The sequence below is a fragment of the Engystomops pustulosus genome, chromosome 2, assembly GCF_040894005.1.
Source record: "Engystomops pustulosus chromosome 2, aEngPut4.maternal, whole genome shotgun sequence".
NCBI lineage: Eukaryota > Metazoa > Chordata > Amphibia > Anura > Leptodactylidae > Engystomops > Engystomops pustulosus.
In genome coordinates, this window is record NC_092412.1 from 6169904 (window position 1) to 6188631 (window position 18728).

An 18728-nucleotide genomic window follows, 5' to 3' on the forward strand; every position below is an offset into this window, starting at 1 on the left:
TGCTCTGACCCCTCCATGACTACATCCCCATACACAGCGAGCTGCCATGTCCAGTGTGTCCTGACACCTTTCTATCATAGCCAGCTGTGGTCAGGGGTCAGCATGGGTGCTCTGACCCCTCTGTGACTACAACCCCTATACACAGCGAGCTGCCATGTCCTGTGTGTCCTGACACCTTTCTATCATAGCCAGCAGTGGTCAGGAGTCAGTATGGTCACTGTGACCCCTCTGTGACTACACCCCCCATACACAGTGAACTGCCATGTCCTGTGTGTCCTGACACCTTTTTATCATAGCCAGCAGTGGTCAGGGGTCAGCATGGGCTCTTTGACCCCTCTGTGACTACACCCCCATACACAGCGAGCTTCCATGTCCTGTGTGTCCTGACACCTTTCTATCATAGCCAGCAGTGGTCAGGGGTCAGCATGGGCTCTTTGACCCCTCTGTGACTACACCCCCCATACACAGCGTGCTGCCGTGTCCTGTGTGTCCTGATGCCTTTCTATCATAGCCAGTAGTGGTCAGGGGTCAGCATGGGGGCTCTGACCCCTCTGTGACTACACCCCCCATACACAGCGAGCTGCCATGTCCTGTGTGTTCTGACACCTTTCTATCATAGCCAGCAGTGGTCAGGGGTCAGCATGGGCGCTCTCACCCCTGTGTGACTACACCTCCCATACACAGCGAGCTGCCATGTCCTGTGTCCTGACACCTTTCTATCATAGCCAGCAGTGTTCAGGGTTCAGCATGGGCACTGTGACCCCTCTGTGACTACACCCCCCCATACACAGTGAGCTGCCATGTCCTGTGTGTCCTGACACCTTTCTATCATAGCCAGAAGTGGTCAGGGGTCAGCATAGACGCTCTGACCCCTCTGGGACTATACCCCCCATACACAGAGAGCTGCCATGTCCTGTGTGTCCTGACACCTTGCTATCATAGCCAGCAGTGGTCAGGGGTCAGCATGGGCGCTCTGATCTCTCTGTGACTACACCCCCTCATACACAGCGAGCTGCCATGTCCTGTGTGTCCTGACACCTTTCTATCATAGCCAGCAGTGGTCAGGGGTCAGCATGGGCGCTCTGACCCCTCTGTGACTACACCCCCCATAGACAGCGAGCTGCCATGTCCTGTGTGTCCTGACACCTTGCTATTATAGCCAGCAGTAGTCAGGGGTCAGCATGGGCACTGTGACCCCTCCATGACTACACCCCCCATACAAAGCGAGCTGCCATGTCCTGTGTGTCCTGACACCTATTATAGCAGGCAGGGGTCAGGGGTCAGCATGGACGCTCTTATCAGTCTTTGAGAATCTCCTCAATTTTTTTTTTTCTCTTTTAACCCAGGTCCACAGTGAGACCTACAGAATGAAGTATGATCCCAACATGTTTGACGACCAGTACATCGGCTGCTCGCTTAGGTTAGAGAATGACATTATGCCCAAGGTTCTTCATAAAGAGAAGGGGAATCCACAGTTTAACGAGGCCTGGCTCAAGGCAGCTGCTAAGTGGGAGAATATACAAGATGATCTCCTGCTTCCTGATGGCTTTGGGGATCAGCATGGAATAGCTCTGCTGACCTACACCAACAACTTCCCAGTGGAGAATCCCATACACCAACAGATGAATGGAAACCTCACCAAAGCAGGGACCTCCCGCAAAGATTATATGGAGAACTTTCACTTTAAGGCCCTTCACTTCTATCTCACCAGAGCGTTGCAGATCCTAAAACCCAACTGCAATGTAAACTATACAACTTATAGAGGAAGTCCTCACGCCTTCAACGTTCCACCACTCTTCAAATTTGGTAGGTTTTCTTCATCTTCCCTGGAAGTTGAGGCTGCACAAGTTTTTGGCACAGAATCCATATTTCAGATCACAACTTGTTTTGGTGCCATAATTGATGAATTTTCTTTTTATCCGGGAGAGAAGGAAGTCCTGATTCCTCCAACAGAAAAGTTTCTATATGTTACGAAGCAGGATTCTCACTACATCCTCAGAAGCACCGGCCAGACATGCAGCTACTTCAACTGCGCCTATCTGAAAGGTAAGAGTCCACATCAAGGTCCTCCAAGAGCTGTGATAGACCTTGTCTGTAGACCTCAGTTCTAGACATGGACCCCGATTGTGGTGGAAGAGTCTTACTCTTGGGATTGTCAATGAAGGCTTCATTCAGACAGCCCTATGGCCCTCAGTTCAGGAAGTTGTCAGTTCGTAATTATAAAACCCAAAGTCAAGTTGTCCATTTGACCCAGTTGGGATCCCTCATATGATGAAGCCAACGCACAAAGTGGCCACATCATAGATGTACAGGGCATGTGCCAAACCACAATATCGTAGCGCATTCAAGGGTCTCCATACAAGCGTCTGACTGCTGTGTGCGCCGAATGTTACCAGGCATCTACTGTACTGGAGGGCGAGGGTGCCACCATATAGATACCTATCACAATAGGGTAGGGATATAGGGGTTTAGGGATATATGGTTATAGGGTTATAGGGATATAGGGGTTTAGGGATATATGGTTATATAGGTACTGATCCGACACCCACCACTGCTGTTCCAAAACAACATAGTATGATAGAAAACGCTATAGAGGCGAAGATGTATCCATCAATGTATATATGAAATAATTCTGGGATATATGTATGTATAACAATGTACCGGTGTCTCTGTCCCATTGGGACCTGTGGATTTGTATTCATCTATCACAATAAGATTTCACATAGAAATATTTTGTAAAAACTGATGGAAATAGATGAATCTGATTTCAAACTCTTCTTTCATTTTTTTCATAGAGGAGAAAAGAGAAGTTGCGATTTGTCGATCAGGTAATCCGTCAGACTCTGGGGATTTGGTGACCCATACAGATAAAATTATCCATACTGGGCCCGGATGTGTAATCACCCATGAGAAATGTTTGGGAAGGATTAGGGTGTCTAACTGGCCCATTAGGAAACTAGAGGATCCTCCAGTGGGCCCAGCACTAGCCTAACACTAGATCCCTGAGATACAGTACGAGAAAACCTCATCTGGATGTCTACGTCCTATAGGATGATGAAGAGGGGGAACCCAGAATAATGTTATCTGGTGGACCCGAGAAATCCACAGTCCAACACCAGCGGGTTGTGATAGACATGTTTTTATGACAATTAATTGAAACATTACATTGTCTTTCTCACCTTAAAGGGAACATATTCCCTTGATTTGGGGCATCTGCTACGTAACTAGGGGTTAATGTTAAAATTGTTGCCTACGGCGCATGTTTCCAGATTGTACATGGACAGGTTTCCAATGGTAAACCTTAAATTCATAGACAGGTTCTAACATTGTAACGAGTTCCCTTTAACCCCACAATATGTTATCCCCAAATATAGTACGAGAAACTCTCAGCCTCGCACTACATGTCGTAGGGCGCCCCATTTACAATAATATCCAGTGCTCCCTGCTTCTCGATAGCTAGAAAATATTGTTATAAACAGTGCGAGGCGGCCTCATAGCTAGTGAGCTCTCCGGGGAGTCAGGAGCTGCACCACAACTTTATGAAGGTCTCATTACCAGACGCCTAGGAGATGCTGGAGACCCCAGTACTTTACTACCAAGGATTACTGACCCCTCACTACCGGCCCACAAGGTGGATTCCACTTCTTGATTATTGGACGTTAGACACTGCCATGACCTATCCATCGAGATAAGTTGACTACTGATCCAACATCTCTCATAACCCTCATTACCAGTTGACAAGGATACCCTCCAGTACTTGACCATGAGAGGATAGAGACCCCCAATATTGGGCCACCAAGCATTACTGACCCCCTACTACTGAGTCACCACTGAGTACTTCCCCCAATACTAGTTCAGTTATCACAACTTGTCTGTAGAAGCTATTGAACCCTAGTGTAGAGCCATCAGCCACGTGTGATAGTGCCCTCAGAAGCCATCACAGAATATGAATGCAGTAATGGTAACTAACCCCCACTACTGCATCGCCATCCATAGTGGACTCCATTACTAGCTAAGCAGGAGGCACAGGTCCCAGTATTTGACCATGAGAGATGAGAACCTTCAGTACAGAACCAATTGGCATAACAGACTCCAACTATGGGACCTCCGTACATTACAACCAGGGACACACAGGGCAACCAGGACCCTCCATTGTCACACCACATTCCCACTACTACTTGCTCCCTACTGAAGCTCCACGTGTGATAGTGTCCTCAGAAGCCATCACAGAATAGGAATGTAGTAATGGTCAGTCCTTGAGTGTTTACTAGGTGTCCTTTGTGTTTTTAAGATTTGAATGAAACAAAGGTGGAAGTGGAAGACAAAAAAGGAGGCGCCAAGAAGACGGCGATGTCACCGGCTGAGCTGGAGGAGAGGATCAGCGCCTTGGAGGACCAGATCAGCGAGAACCACAAGTACAGAGAGGATCAGCAGAGACGGATCAACAACATTGTCACTGACTTCAACAACAAGATATCAAACCAATCATCTCAGGACTCCGTGTTACTGATGAGCTTCGAGATAAAAGGTCTATAGCGCCCCCTATCCTGAATTTATTACATAAAGGAGAGAGGCTACGGGCAGGAAGTCTGACAGGTGCAATTCATTCCGACCCATATTCTCCGGGTATCACCACCAGTTATTGGCAGACGTGAGCTCAACACTTTGGTTTCCAGTTGGGTTCAGAGTTTGCTAAGATTTTATAAGAAGTTCTAAGGTTTTGTTCACATTAACTAAGGGTCCGAACGCCGCACTTTCGTCGGGTTTCCCGAATATTTCTCTTTTGCCCTGAATTGCCCCGGGTTTTTGGCGCACGCGATCAGATTGTGGCGCATCAGCGCTGACTTGCATGCGGCCGAAATCGGGGGTGTGGCCGTCGGACAACCCGTCGGATTCGGACAAACCGCGGAATTTAAAAAAGGAAATGTGTTGCAAAATCAGCACGCACATGCACCAGGAAGAAGCAGGTGAACTCCAGCGGACCTCAGCGCAAAAGCGACACCTGCAGGAACTGGGATGCACGATCTTAGGGAATCACGCCGGACCATGCACCGCGGGATCGCAGCGGGACCGGGTAAGTAAATCTGCCCCACTGTGTTTCCTGCTGCCAGTTACCAAATGTGTCAGGACGGGTGTCAGGACAGGGGGAAGAATGACCCTGATACTCTCCCTGCCTATTTGTTGACCTTCCTTACGACGCGTCCTACCAGTCTACGCTCCATACACTGAATAGTAACAGGGAGAATCCAAGGTCTGTGATTTTGCCGGCGTTTTCTATCGTTCCAGTCTTATACTCATCAGTGTCTCACTATTTGCCATTTCAGTTCATGCCATATTACTGGAAATAATATATGACAGTCAGAAAGAACACAAAATACTTCTACAAAGTCACGAGACGTTACTGACGGCATTGAGGGAGGAAATCTGGGAACAACAAAGTAAGGAAGCAGAATACAATGTGACAATCTACAATGCGACAATCTACAATGTGACAATCTACAATGTGACAACCTGCAATGTGACAATGTATAATGTGACAATGTATAATGTGACAATGTACAATGTGACAACCTGCAATGTGACAATGTATAATGTGACAACCTGCAATGTGACAATGTACAATGTGACAATCTACTATGTGACAATGTACAATGTGACAACCTGCAATGTGACAATCTACAATGTGACAATTTACAATGTGACAACCTGCAATGTGACAATGTATAATGTGACAACCTGCAATGTGACAATGTACAATGTGACAACATGACAGTTAGAAATGTGACAATCTACAATGTGACAATCTACGATGTGACAATCTACAATGTGACAATCTAAATGTGACAATCTACAATGTGATAATCTAAATGCGACAATCTACAATGTGATAATCTACACTGGGGGTCATTTACTAAAGGCCTGATTCGCGTTTTCCCGACGTGTTACCCGAATTTTTCAGTTTTGCGCCGATTTTCCCTTTATTGCCCCAGGTGTTTGGTGCACGCGACCGGATTGTGGCGCATCGGCGCTGGCATGCACGGCATGGAAATCGGGGGGCGTGGCCGAACAAAAACCCGACGGATTCGGAAAAACCGCTGCATTTTTTTTAAAAAAAGTGTTACGGGACATGCACTTACCTTCACCAGGTATAGGATGGTGCATTCCGGCGGGCCTCGGGGGAACTTCAGCGCAGCAGCGACATCTGGTGGACGTCAGAGGAGCTGCCTTAGTGAATTGCCGGAAGACCCGAATCCACCGCAGAGAACGCGCCGCTGGATCGCGAATGGACCGAGTAAGTAAATCTGCCCCAATGTGACAATGTACAATGTGACGATCTACAATGTGACAATCTACAATGTGACAATGTACAATGTGACAATCTACAATGTGACAATGTACAATATGATGATCTACAATGCAACAATGTACAATGTGACAATCTACAATGTGACAATCTACAATGTGACAACGTACAATGTGACGATCTACAATGTGACAATCTACAATGTGACAATCTACAATGTGACAATGTACAATGTGACAACCTACAATGTGACAATGTGATGATGTACAATGTGACAATCTGTGATGTGACAATGTACAATGGTTCCCATGTAGTGCAGTGCCCTGGCCGCTACATGTCCTTATACACAGGCTGTATTACATACACTCCAAATACTGGACAGGGAAGCGTCGTACAAGAATACACAGAGCCCACAGCACGGCAATACATAACCGCAGAGACCACGTAGACCACGTGTGTCACCGTACACGCCGCCACTTTTCTGCATAGACCTTTAAAGGGAACCTCATAGCAGCTTTTACCCCATTAAACTATCAGACCCCTCCAGGTCGGGTATGAAATGTCTTTTCTGCAATTCCTTCCTTTATGTCACATGACACTTGATTACCTATAAAAATCTCCTCCGAAGTCATGTGACAATGAGCAGAGAATAGTCACCTTCTGTCACAGATGAGTCAGGCCCAGAGGTTGGAGGGGGAGCATTAATGGGCATTCATATAGATGCCTGTATCTTGGGCTCTACAGCAGCCAGGACCACAGTTCTGGTGTCATATTAAAGAACAGAATGTCATCTTTCAAATAACATCAGAGACCTATGGTGCTTTGAGCTGAGGATATATGCAGGTCAAATCTTACCTGAGAAAGCAAACTGTAGATAAAGCTCCTATTCCATAGTACGGCCTTAACTCCCTGTATTTTAGGTTCTGTAGGTCACAGAACCACAGGCTCAAACAATTGGAAAGATTCCATTGTCTTCTTTAACTTGATACTAAAACTATGGTTCTGTGTACTATAAAGCTCAATATATGTCCATATGAGATGACACCACCCATCTCGCCTCTCAGCCTGACCCATCTCAGGCAAAGACGAGTCAGGCTGAGAGCTCGGAAGGGGAGCGTCACTTTAGACCTATATCACAGGTTCTGTAGCACAAGGTTCTGGTATCAAATTAAAGATGAGAATCTTTTTTGCCTTACAAGACCTGAGATATTTGCAATTCCTAGCGCACAGCACATGTCCATGCCGAAGAGCTGTGGAGGGTGAGGTTGTGTCCGGGGGTGGAGTGGGTGAGTACGGGGTCTTACTGCCCCACACCTGCACACTCAGGACCGGTCAGGCCGGAAAGACAGAGCCACTTATCGGATAAATCAGGAGTTCTGAGCTTATGGATCCGGCACGGCGGAGGGACAGGGTTTATATCATACACCGGTGATAAATGTGCCCCATATTCTTTAATCTTGAGAACATTGGGGGATATTTATCATACGCTGGCGCTCGTGATAGCCCCGCCACTGCAAATTCGCAGCCCGATACATGAAGAGGATCTGCCTCTTGATGTATCGGGCTGCCAGTTGCGCAGCGTTTTTCCTACGCCAGGCCCTGCGCAACCTGCGCAACCTGCGACTTTTCACGTATGAAAAGTCGCCGGCAGCAGCGAGTGCGCAGGCGCGGGGACAGTAACGCCCCGCGCCGGCCCACTCCAGTCCGGCTGCGCCCCCCGCTCGGCCGGCCGCGCCCCCCCCCCTTCACGCCCCTTCACGCCCCACTGGCGTGAAGGTGGCGGATTGTGAAAAATAATCGCAAAAGCTAGCATTTGCGATTATTTCAGGGCCTCTGCGCCACTGGCGGTGCGCAGAGGTCCTGATAAATATCCCCCATATTCTCTATGTAGTGGCCGATCTGTGCTATTACAATCCGGCTTCTATCCATAGGGGGGTGCAGTTACCAGGACTGACCACTACACTGAGGGGGGCGCTGTTACTACAATCCGGCTTCTATCCATAGGGGGGTGCAGTTACCAGGACTGACCACTACACTGAGGGGGGCGCTGTTACTACAATCCGGCTTCTATCCATAGGGGGGTGCAGTTACCAGGACTGACCACTACACTGAGGGGGGAGCTGTTACTACAGTCTGGCTTCTATCCATAGGGAGATGCAGTTACAAGGACTGGCCACTACACTGAGGCTGGAGCTGTTACTACAATCCGGCTTCTATCCATAGGGAGGCGCAGTTACCAGGACTGGCCACTACACTGAGGGGGGCGCTGTTACTACAATCTGGCTTCTATCCATAGGGGGTTGCAGTTACCAGGAGCGCTGTTGATACTCGTGCTGTAGAGCGGGTGGCCTGAATGCTGTATATGTGATGTTTATGTTTTTTTCTCTTCTCATCAGATTTCCAAACTTGGGACAAAAACATTAATGAGAATGAAGAGCGATTTTTATTTCATGATGAATTACTGGCAGCGCTGCAGAAAGACTTCGAAAAAATACAAGGTGAGGAGTCAGGGCCCGGACAATCTACAAGGTGAGGAGTCAGGGCCTGGACAATCTACAAGGTGAGGAGTCAGGGCCTGGACAATCTACAAGGTGAGGAGTCAGGGCCTGGACAATCTACAAGGTGAGGAGTCAGGGCCCGGACAATCTACAAGGTGAGGAGTCAGGGCCCGGACAATCTACAGGGTGAGGAGTCAGGGCCCGGACAATCTACAGGGTGAGGAGTCAGGGCCCGGACAATCTACAAGGTGAGGAGTCAGGGCCCGGACAATCTACAAGGTGAAGAGTCAGGGCCTGGACAATCTACAAGGTGAGGAGTCAGGGCCCAGACAATCTACAAGGTGAGGAGTCAGGGCCCAGACAATCTACAAGGTGAGGAGTCAGGGCCTGGACAATCTACAAGGTGAGGAGTCAGGGCCTGGACAATCTACAAGGTGAGGAGTCAGGGCCCAGACAATCTACAAGGTGAGAAGTCAGGGCCCAGACAATCTACAAGGTGAGGAGTCAGGGCCTGGACAATCTACAAGGTGAGGAGTCAGGGCCTGGACAATCTACAAGGTGAGGAGTCAGGGCCTGGACAATCTACAAGGTGAGGAGTCACGGCCTGGACAATCTACAAGGTAAGGAGTCAGGGCCTGGACAATGTACAAGGTGAGGAGTCAGGGCCCGGACAATGTACAAGGTGAGGAGTCAGGGCCCGGACAATCTACAAGGTGAGGAGTCAGGGCCCGGACAATCTACAAGGTGAGGAGTCAGGGCCCGGACAATCTACAAGGTGAGGAGTCAGGGCCCGGACAATCTACAAGGTGAGGAGTCAGGGCCCGGACAATCTACAAGGTGAGGAGTCAGGGCCCGGACAATCTACAAGGTGAGGAGTCAGGGCCCGGACAATCTACAAGGTGAGGAGTCAGGGCCCAGACAATCTACAAGGTGAGGAGTCAGGGCCTGGACAATCTACGAGGTGAGGAGTCAGGGCCCGGACAATGTACAAGGTGAGGAGTCAGGGCCCGGACAATGTACAAGGTGAGGAGTCAGGGCCCGGACAATGTACAAGGTGAGGAGTCAGGGCCCGGACAATGTACAAGGTGAGGAGTCAGGGCCCGGACAATGTACAAGGTGAGGAGTCAGGGCCCGGACAATGTACAAGGTGAGGAGTCAGGGCCCGGACAATGTACAAGGTGAGGAGTCAGGATCCGGACAATGTACAAGGTGAGGAGTCAGGGCCCAGACAATCTACAAGGTGAGGAGTCAGGGCCCGGACAATCTACAAGGTGAGGAGTCAGGGCCCGGACAATCTACAAGGTGAGGAGTCCGGGCCTGGACAATCTACAAGGTGAGGAGTCACGGACTGGACAATCTACAAGGTGAGGAGTCAGGGCCTGGACTTTCTACAAGCTGAGGAGTCAGGGCCCAGACAATCTACAAGGTGAGGAGTCCGGGCCTGGACAATCTACAAGGTGAGGAGTCAGGGCCCGGACAATCTACAAGGTGAGGAGTCAGGGCCCGGACAATCTACATGGTGAGGAGTCACGGACTGGACAATCTACAAGGTGAGGAGTCAGGGCCCGGACAATCTACATGGTGAGGAGTCACGGACTGGACAATCTACAAGGTGAGGAGTCAGGGCCCGGACAATCTACAGGGTGAGGAGTCAGGGCCCGGACAATCTACAAGGTGAGGAGTCAGGGCCCAGACAATCTACAAGGTGAGGAGTCAGGGCCTGGACAATCTACAGGGTGAGGAGTCAGGGCCTGGACAATCTACAAGGTGAGGAGTCAGGGCCCAGACAATCTACAAGGTGAGGAGTCAGGGCCTGGACAATCTACAGGGTGAGGAGTCAGGGCCTGGACAATCTACAAGGTGAGGAGTCAGGGCCCGGACAACCTACAAGGTGAGGAGTCAGGGCCCGGACAATCTACAAGGTGAGGAGTCAGGGCCCGGACAATCTACCAGGTGAGGACAATCTACAATGTTACCACAAATAATCCACAACTGTTATCACCACATGATGGCCAGGAAAACACAACCATCCAACAGGGAAGGGTATAATGGAGCCCACCTTCCACCTTCCATCAGCTCATAGGAACCAAACCAAAGTGGGCTCCAAAGTTGGGATTTCCTGCTGGACCTCTGTAACCAAGTATAAGGAGGAGACTGGATCCTCTGGAGGAGGATCTTCTGCCTCATTGTCTCCTCTTCCTCAGGGTGGCGCCATATTGTCCTCTATGTGGCTCTTCTGCCTCATTGTCTCCTCTTCCTCAGGGTGGCGCCATATTGCCCTCTAGGTGACTCTTCTGCCTCATTGTCTCCTCTTCCTCCGGGTGGCGCCATATTGCCCTCTAGGTGACTCCTCTGCCTCATTGTCTCCTCTTCCTCCGGGTGGCGCCATATTGCCCTCTAGGTGACTCCTCTGCCTCATTGTCTCCTCTTCCTCCGGGTGGCGCCATATTGCCCTCTAGGTGACTCCTCTGCCTCATTGTCTCCTCTTCCTCCGGGTGGCGCCATATTGCCCTCTAGGTGACTCCTCTGCCTCATTGTCTCCTCTTCCTCCGGGTGGCACCATATTGCCCTCTAGGTGACTCCTCTGCCTCATTGTCTCCTCTTCCTCAGATATTGCCTCCTCTGTGGTTCCGCTGCTCGAGAGAGAAAATGAAACCAGGAACCGTCTTTCACATCATCAGAGACTTCTGGCGACGTTCCAGGAAGACCTCACAAAGCTCAAAGGTGAGAAGTTTGGGTATAGGCCGACTACGACTACAGGCAGATAGACATAATAGTGAAAGAATGAATACAATCACATTTCAATAGTCAGAGCATGATCACTGCACACAGAGCATGACCACTATACACAGAGCATGACCACTACACACAGAGCATGACCACTATTCACAGAGCATGACCACTTCACACAGAGCATGACCACTACACACAGAGCATGACCACTACACACAGAGCATGACCACTATTCACAGAGCATGACCACTATACACAGAGCATGATCACTACACACAGAGGATGACCACTATACACAGAGCATGATCACTATTCACAGAGCATGACCACTACACACAGAGCATGATCACTACACACAGAGGATGACCACTACACACAGAGCATGACCACTATTCACAGAGCATGACCACTACACACAGAGCATGACCACAACAAAGAGCATTATCCTACACACAGAGCATGACCACTACACACAGAGCATGATCACTACACACAGAGAATGACCACTACACACAGAGCATTACCACGACACACAGAGCATGACCACTACACATAAAGCATGACCACTACTCACAGGGCATGACCACTACACACAGAGCATGACCACTTAACACAGAGCATAACCACTACACACAGCGTAGGACCACTACACACAAAGCATGACCACTACACACAGAGCATAACCACTACACACAGAGCATAACCACTACACACAGAGCATCACCACTACACACAGAGCATTACTACTACACATAAAGCATGACCACTACACACAGAAAATAACCACTACACACAGAGCATGACCACTACACGCAGAGCATGACCACTACACGCAGAGCATGACCACTACACACAGAGCATGATCACTACACATAGAAAATAACCACTACACACAGAGCATGACCACTACACACAGAGCATGACCACTACACACAGAGCATGACCACTACACACAGAGTATGACCTCTACACACAGAGCATGATCACTACACACTGAGCATGACCACTACACACAGAACATAACCACTACACATAGAGCATGACCACTCCACACAAAGCATCACCACTACACACAGAGCATTACTACTACACACAGAGCATAACCACTACACACAAGGGATTATCTCTACACCCAGAGCATTAATGCTACACACAGAGCATTAGCACTATACACAGAATATTATTACTACACACAGAGCATGACCACTACACACAAAGCATGACAACTACACACGAAGAATGACCACTACACAGAGCATGACCACTACACACAGAGCATGACCACTACACACAAGGGATTATCTCTACACCCAGAGCATTAATGCTACACACAGAGCATTAGCACTATACACGAAGCATGACCACTACACACAAAGCATGACCACTACACACGAAGCATGACCACTACACACAGAGCATGATCACTACACACTGAGCATGACCACTACACACAGAATATTATTACTACACACAGAGCATGACCACTACACACAGAATATTATTACTACACACAGAGCATGACCACTACACACAGAATATTATTACTACACACAGAGCATGACCACTACACACAGAATATTATTACTACACACAGAGCATGACCACTACACACAGAATATTATTACTACACACAGAGCATGACCACTACACACAGAATATTATTACTACACACAGAGCATAACCACTACACACAGAATATTATTACTACACACAGAGCATGACCACTACACACAGAATATTATTACTACACACAGAGCATGACCACTACACAGAGAATATTATTACTACACACAGAGCATGACCACTACACACAGAGCATGACCACTACACAGAGAATATTATTACTACACACAGAGCATGACCACTACACACAGAGCATAACCACTACACACAGAATATTATTACTACACACGAAGCATGACCACTACACACAGAATATTATTACTACACACAGAGCATGACCACTACACACAGAATATTATTACTACACACAGAGCATGACCACTACACACAGAATATTATTACTACACACAGAGCATGACCACTACACACAGAATATTATTACTACACACAGAGCATGACCACTACACACAGAATATTATTACTACACACAGAGCATGACCACTACACACAGAATATTATTACTACACACAGAGCATGACCACTACACACAGAATATTATTACTACACACAGAGCCTGACCACTACACACAGAATATTATTACTACACACAGAGCATGACCACTACACACAGAATATTATTACTACACACAGAGCCTGACCACTACACACAGAATATTATTACTACACACAGAGCATGACCACTACACACAGAATATTATTACTACACACAGAGCATGACCACTACACACAGAATATTATTACTACACACAGAGCCTGACCACTACACACAGAATATTATTACTACACACAGAGCATGACCACTACACACAGAATATTATTACTACACACAGAGCATGACCACTACACACAGAATATTATTACTACACACAGAGCCTGACCACTACACACAGAATATTATTACTACACACAGAGCATGACCACTACACACAGAATATTATTACTACACACAGAGCATGACCACTACACACAGAGCATGACCACTACACACAGAATATTATTACTACACACAGAGCATAACCACTACACACAGAATATTATTACTACACACAGAGCATGATCACTACACACACACACACGGAGCACTTCTGGTTGATACATTATTACTGCACTTTTGGTCTGTGTGTAGGGGAGATGTGACACCCCATCCCCTCCCTGTCACTGAGGCGCCATATTGCCCGCTGTAAGACTCTGAGTGACTCTTGTTCTTTCCGGTTTGTTCACTTTTGTCTTGTTGCTTCATCTTATTAGATCTGATGAACTCGATTGTCCTTCTGGTGAAGAGAGAAAGTAAAAAAGATAAATCACATAAAGAGAAATTACTGACACTACAGGAGGAGGTGGGAAAACTACAAGGTGAGAGGTCAGAGGTCAATCTACAGCGCGACCCCTAATATACTACAACTACAGCAGGAGGACACAACCATCCCAGAGATAGGAGTAGTAGTACTGTGCCCATATATACAGGATAGGAGTAGTAGTACTGTGCCCATATATACAGGATAGGAGTAGTAGTACTGTGCCCATATATACAGGATAGGAGTAGTAGTACTGTGCCCATATATACAGGATAGGAGTAGTAGTACTGTGCCCATATATACAGGATAGGAGTAGTAGTACTGTGCCCATATATACAGGATAGGAGTAGTAGTACTGTGCTGTGCCCATATATACAGGATAGGAGTAGTAGTACAACTGTGCCCATATATACAGGATAGGAGTAGTAGTACTGTGCTGTGCCCATATATACAGGATAGGAGTAGTAGTACTGTGCTGTGCTCATATATACAGGATAGGAGTAGTAGTACTGTGCTGTGCCTATATATACAGGATAGGAGTAGTAGTACTGTGCTGTGCCCATATATACAGGATAGGAGTAGTAGTACTGTGCTGTGCCCATATATACAGGATAGGAGGAGTAGTACTGTGCACTGTCCATATATACAGGATAGGAGTAGTAGTACTGTGCTGTGCTCATATATACAGGATAGGAGTTGTAGTACTGTGCTGTGCCCATATATAAAGGATAGGAGTAGTAGTACTGTGCTGTGTCCATATATACAGGATAGGAGTAGTAGTACTGTGCTGTGTCCATATATACAGGATAGGAGTAGTAGTACTGTGCTGTGCCCATATATACAGGATAGGAGTAGTAGTACTGTGCTGTGCCCATATATACAGGATAGGAGTAGTAGTACTGTGCTGTGCCCATATACAGTATAGGAGTAGTAGTACTGTGCTGTGCCCATATATACAGGATAGGAGTAGTAGTACTGTGCTGTGCTCTTATATACACGGTATGAGTAGTAGTGCTGTGCTGTGCCCATATATACAGGATAGGAGTAGTAGTACTGTGCTGTGCCCATATATACAGGATAGGAGTAGTAGTACTGTGCTGTGCCCTTATATACAGGATAGGAGTAGTAGTACTGTGCTTTGCCCATACATACAGGATAGGAGTAGTAGTACTGTGCTGTACCGATATATACAGGATAGGAGTAGTAGTACTGTGATGTGCTCATATATACAGAATAGGAGTAGTAGTACTGTGCTGTGCCCATATATACAGGATAGGAGTAGTAGTAGTGTGCTGTGCTCATATATACAGAATAGGAGTAGTAGTACTGTGCTGTACCCATATATACAGGATAGGAGTAGTAGTACTGTGCTGTGCCCATATATACAGAATAGGAGTAGTAGTACTGTGCTGTGCCCATATATACAGGATAGGAGTAGTAGTACTGTGCTGTGCCCATATACAGTATAGGAGTAGTAGTACTGTGCTGTGCCCATATATACAGGATAGGAGTAGTAGTACTGTGCTGTGCTCTTATATACACGGTAGGAGTAGTAGTGCTGTGCTGTGCCCATATATACAGGATAGGAGTAGTAGTACTGTGCTGTGCCCATATATACAGGATAGGAGTAGTAGTACTGTGCTGTGCCCATATATACAGGATAGGAGTAGTAGTACTGTGCTTTGCCCATATATACAGGATAGGAGTAGTAGTACTGTGCTGTGCTCTTATATACACGGTAGGAGTAGTAGTGCTGTGCTGTGCCCATATATACAGGATAGGAGTAGTAGTACTGTGCTGTGCCCATATATACAGGATAGGAGTAGTAGTACTGTGCTGTGCCCATATATACAGGATAGGAGTAGTAGTACTGTGCTTTGCCCATACATACAGGATAGGAGTAGTAGTACTGTGCTGTACCGATATATACAGGATAGGAGTAGTAGTACTGTGATGTGCTCATATATACAGAATAGGAGTAGTAGTACTGTGCTGTGCCCATATATACAGGATAGGAGTAGTAGTAGTGTGCTGTGCTCATATATACAGAATAGGAGTAGTAGTACTGTGCTGTACCCATATATACAGGATAGGAGTAGTAGTACTGTGCTGTGTCCATATATACAGGATAGGAGTAGTAGTACTGTGCTGTACCCATATATACAGGATAGGAGTAGTAGTACTGTGATGTGCTTATATATACAGAATAGGAGTAGTAGTACTGTACTGTGCCCATATATACAGAATAGGAGTAGTAGTACTGTGCTGTACCCATATATACAGGATAGGAGTAGTAGTACTGTGATGTGCTTATATATACAGAATAGGAGTAGTAGTACTGTACTGTGCTCATATATACAGAATAGGAGTAGTAGTACTGTGCTGTACCCATATATACAGGATAGGAGTAGTAGTACTGTGCTGTGTCCATATATACAGGATAGGAGTAGTAGTACTGTGCTGTACCCATATATACAGGATAGGAGTAGTAGTACTGTGATGTGCTTATATATACAGAATAGGAGTAGTAGTACTGTGCTGTGCCCATATATACAGTATAGGGGCAGTAATACTGTGCTGTGTCCATATATACAGGATAGGAGTAGTAGTACTGTGCTGTGCCCATATATACAGGATAGGAGTAGTAGTACTGTGCTGTACCCATATATACAGGATAGGAGTAGTAGTACTGTGCTGTGCCCATACATACAGGATAGGAGTAGTAGTACTGTGCTGTACCCATATATACAGGATAGGAGTAGTAGTACTGTGATGTGCTCATATATACAGAATAGGAGCAGTAGTACTGTGCTGTGCCCATATATACAGTATAGGGGCAGTAATACTGTGCTGTGTCCATATATACAGGATAGGAGTAGTAGTACTGTGCTGTGCCCATATATACAGGATAGGAGTAGTAGTACTGTGCTGTGCCCATATATACAGGATAGGAGTAGTAGTACTGTGCTCTGCCCATATATACAGAATAGGAGTAGTAGTACTGTGCTGTGCCCATATATACAGGATAGGAGTAGTAGTACTGTGCTGTGCTCATATATACAGGATAGGGGTAGTAGTACTGTGCTGTGCCCATATATACAGGATAGGAGTAGTAGTACTGTGCTGTGCCCATATATACAGGATAGGAGTAGTAGTACTGTGCTGTGCTCATATATACAGGATAGGGTATTGTGCAGATGGAGTGGATATAGGGGTAATCTATCTTCTGTCCCTGGACACTGGCTTATATCTAGCACTTGCAATTATTTTCCCTTTTTACGCTTGGCACGGAGGGTCTCGAAGGGGGGTGGGGCCAGCAGGGGAGGGGACGCGGCCGGCAGCCGCCATGTTCTCATAACATCAGACTGCGGAGATCTTACAATTATTGGATATTATTTGTATCATTTTTGTTCTCTCTTGCAGATACTTTGACCTACATGATCTCATTCGTCGTCATTGTTTGTTCTTTATTAATATTTAATAAATATCACCATTTATTCATAAACCCAACGACAGAAGCCACGGATTAAGGATCCCAAGAATATGACCCCTCATTGGAGGGTCCTTGGCTTGTGAGGCCTCCTGAGATGTCGGACCTTCTTGTACACTTACAAACTTGATATTTATGGTGTCGGTTATTACGAGGTTGATGGGAAAAGGGAAACTTTTTGAATTTTTTAACTTTCTTTTTAATGTTATTGAAATGTATCCTGTACAAATAAAGTTATTGAGGTGGGAATAGTCATGGATGTAATCATTGATGTTAAAGGGAGCATTATCTGTAGGGGGCGCCACTGAAGACCTGGTAAAAAAGATTGGTGTATGTAGCCACAGTAAAATCTTTCCCAATCTATATGTTGTTCTGTGGATATTTATGCAGTGTCTGTATAATATAATGCTCCGGGGACAGTCTCCTCTCAGCACTCTCACACTGCTCCCCTATACCTTCTGCTCCGGGGACAGTCTCCTCTCAGCACTCTCACACTGCTCCCCTATACCTTCTGCTCCTGTGGACAGTCTCCTCTCGGCACTCTCACATTGCTCCCCTATACCTTCTGCACCTGTGGACAGTCTCCTCTCAGCACTCTCACACTGCTCCCCTATACCTTCTGCTCCTGGGGACAGTCTCCTCTCAGCACTCTCACATTGCTCCCCTATACCTTCTGCTCCTGGGGACAGTCTCCTCTCAGCACTCTCACACTGATCTCCCATACCTCCTTCACCTGGGGACAGTCTCCTCTCAGCACTCTCACA

At 46.9% G+C, this 18728-nt stretch overlaps 1 protein-coding gene across 4 annotated transcripts in view; it reads left to right on the top strand.

Moving 5' to 3' along the window:
- The window catches only part of LOC140117161 (uncharacterized), a 55259-nt gene extending 36987 nt beyond the window's left edge, over positions 1 to 18272 (top strand). For all 4 annotated transcript variants that reach the window (XM_072133643.1, XM_072133641.1, XM_072133644.1 and 1 more), the window contains 8 exons: positions 1347 to 2046; positions 2796 to 2828; positions 4292 to 4528; positions 5325 to 5438; positions 8701 to 8802; positions 11413 to 11526; positions 14428 to 14532; positions 17898 to 18272. In XM_072133643.1, coding sequence (XP_071989744.1) covers positions 1347 to 2046; positions 2796 to 2828; positions 4292 to 4528; positions 5325 to 5438; positions 8701 to 8802; positions 11413 to 11526; positions 14428 to 14532; positions 17898 to 18004 — 1512 coding nt within the window. In that variant the 3' untranslated portion in view covers positions 18005 to 18272. The remainder of the gene's footprint in view (positions 1 to 1346; positions 2047 to 2795; positions 2829 to 4291; positions 4529 to 5324; positions 5439 to 8700; positions 8803 to 11412; positions 11527 to 14427; positions 14533 to 17897) is intronic.
- The last annotated feature ends 456 nt before the right edge of the window (positions 18273 to 18728 follow it).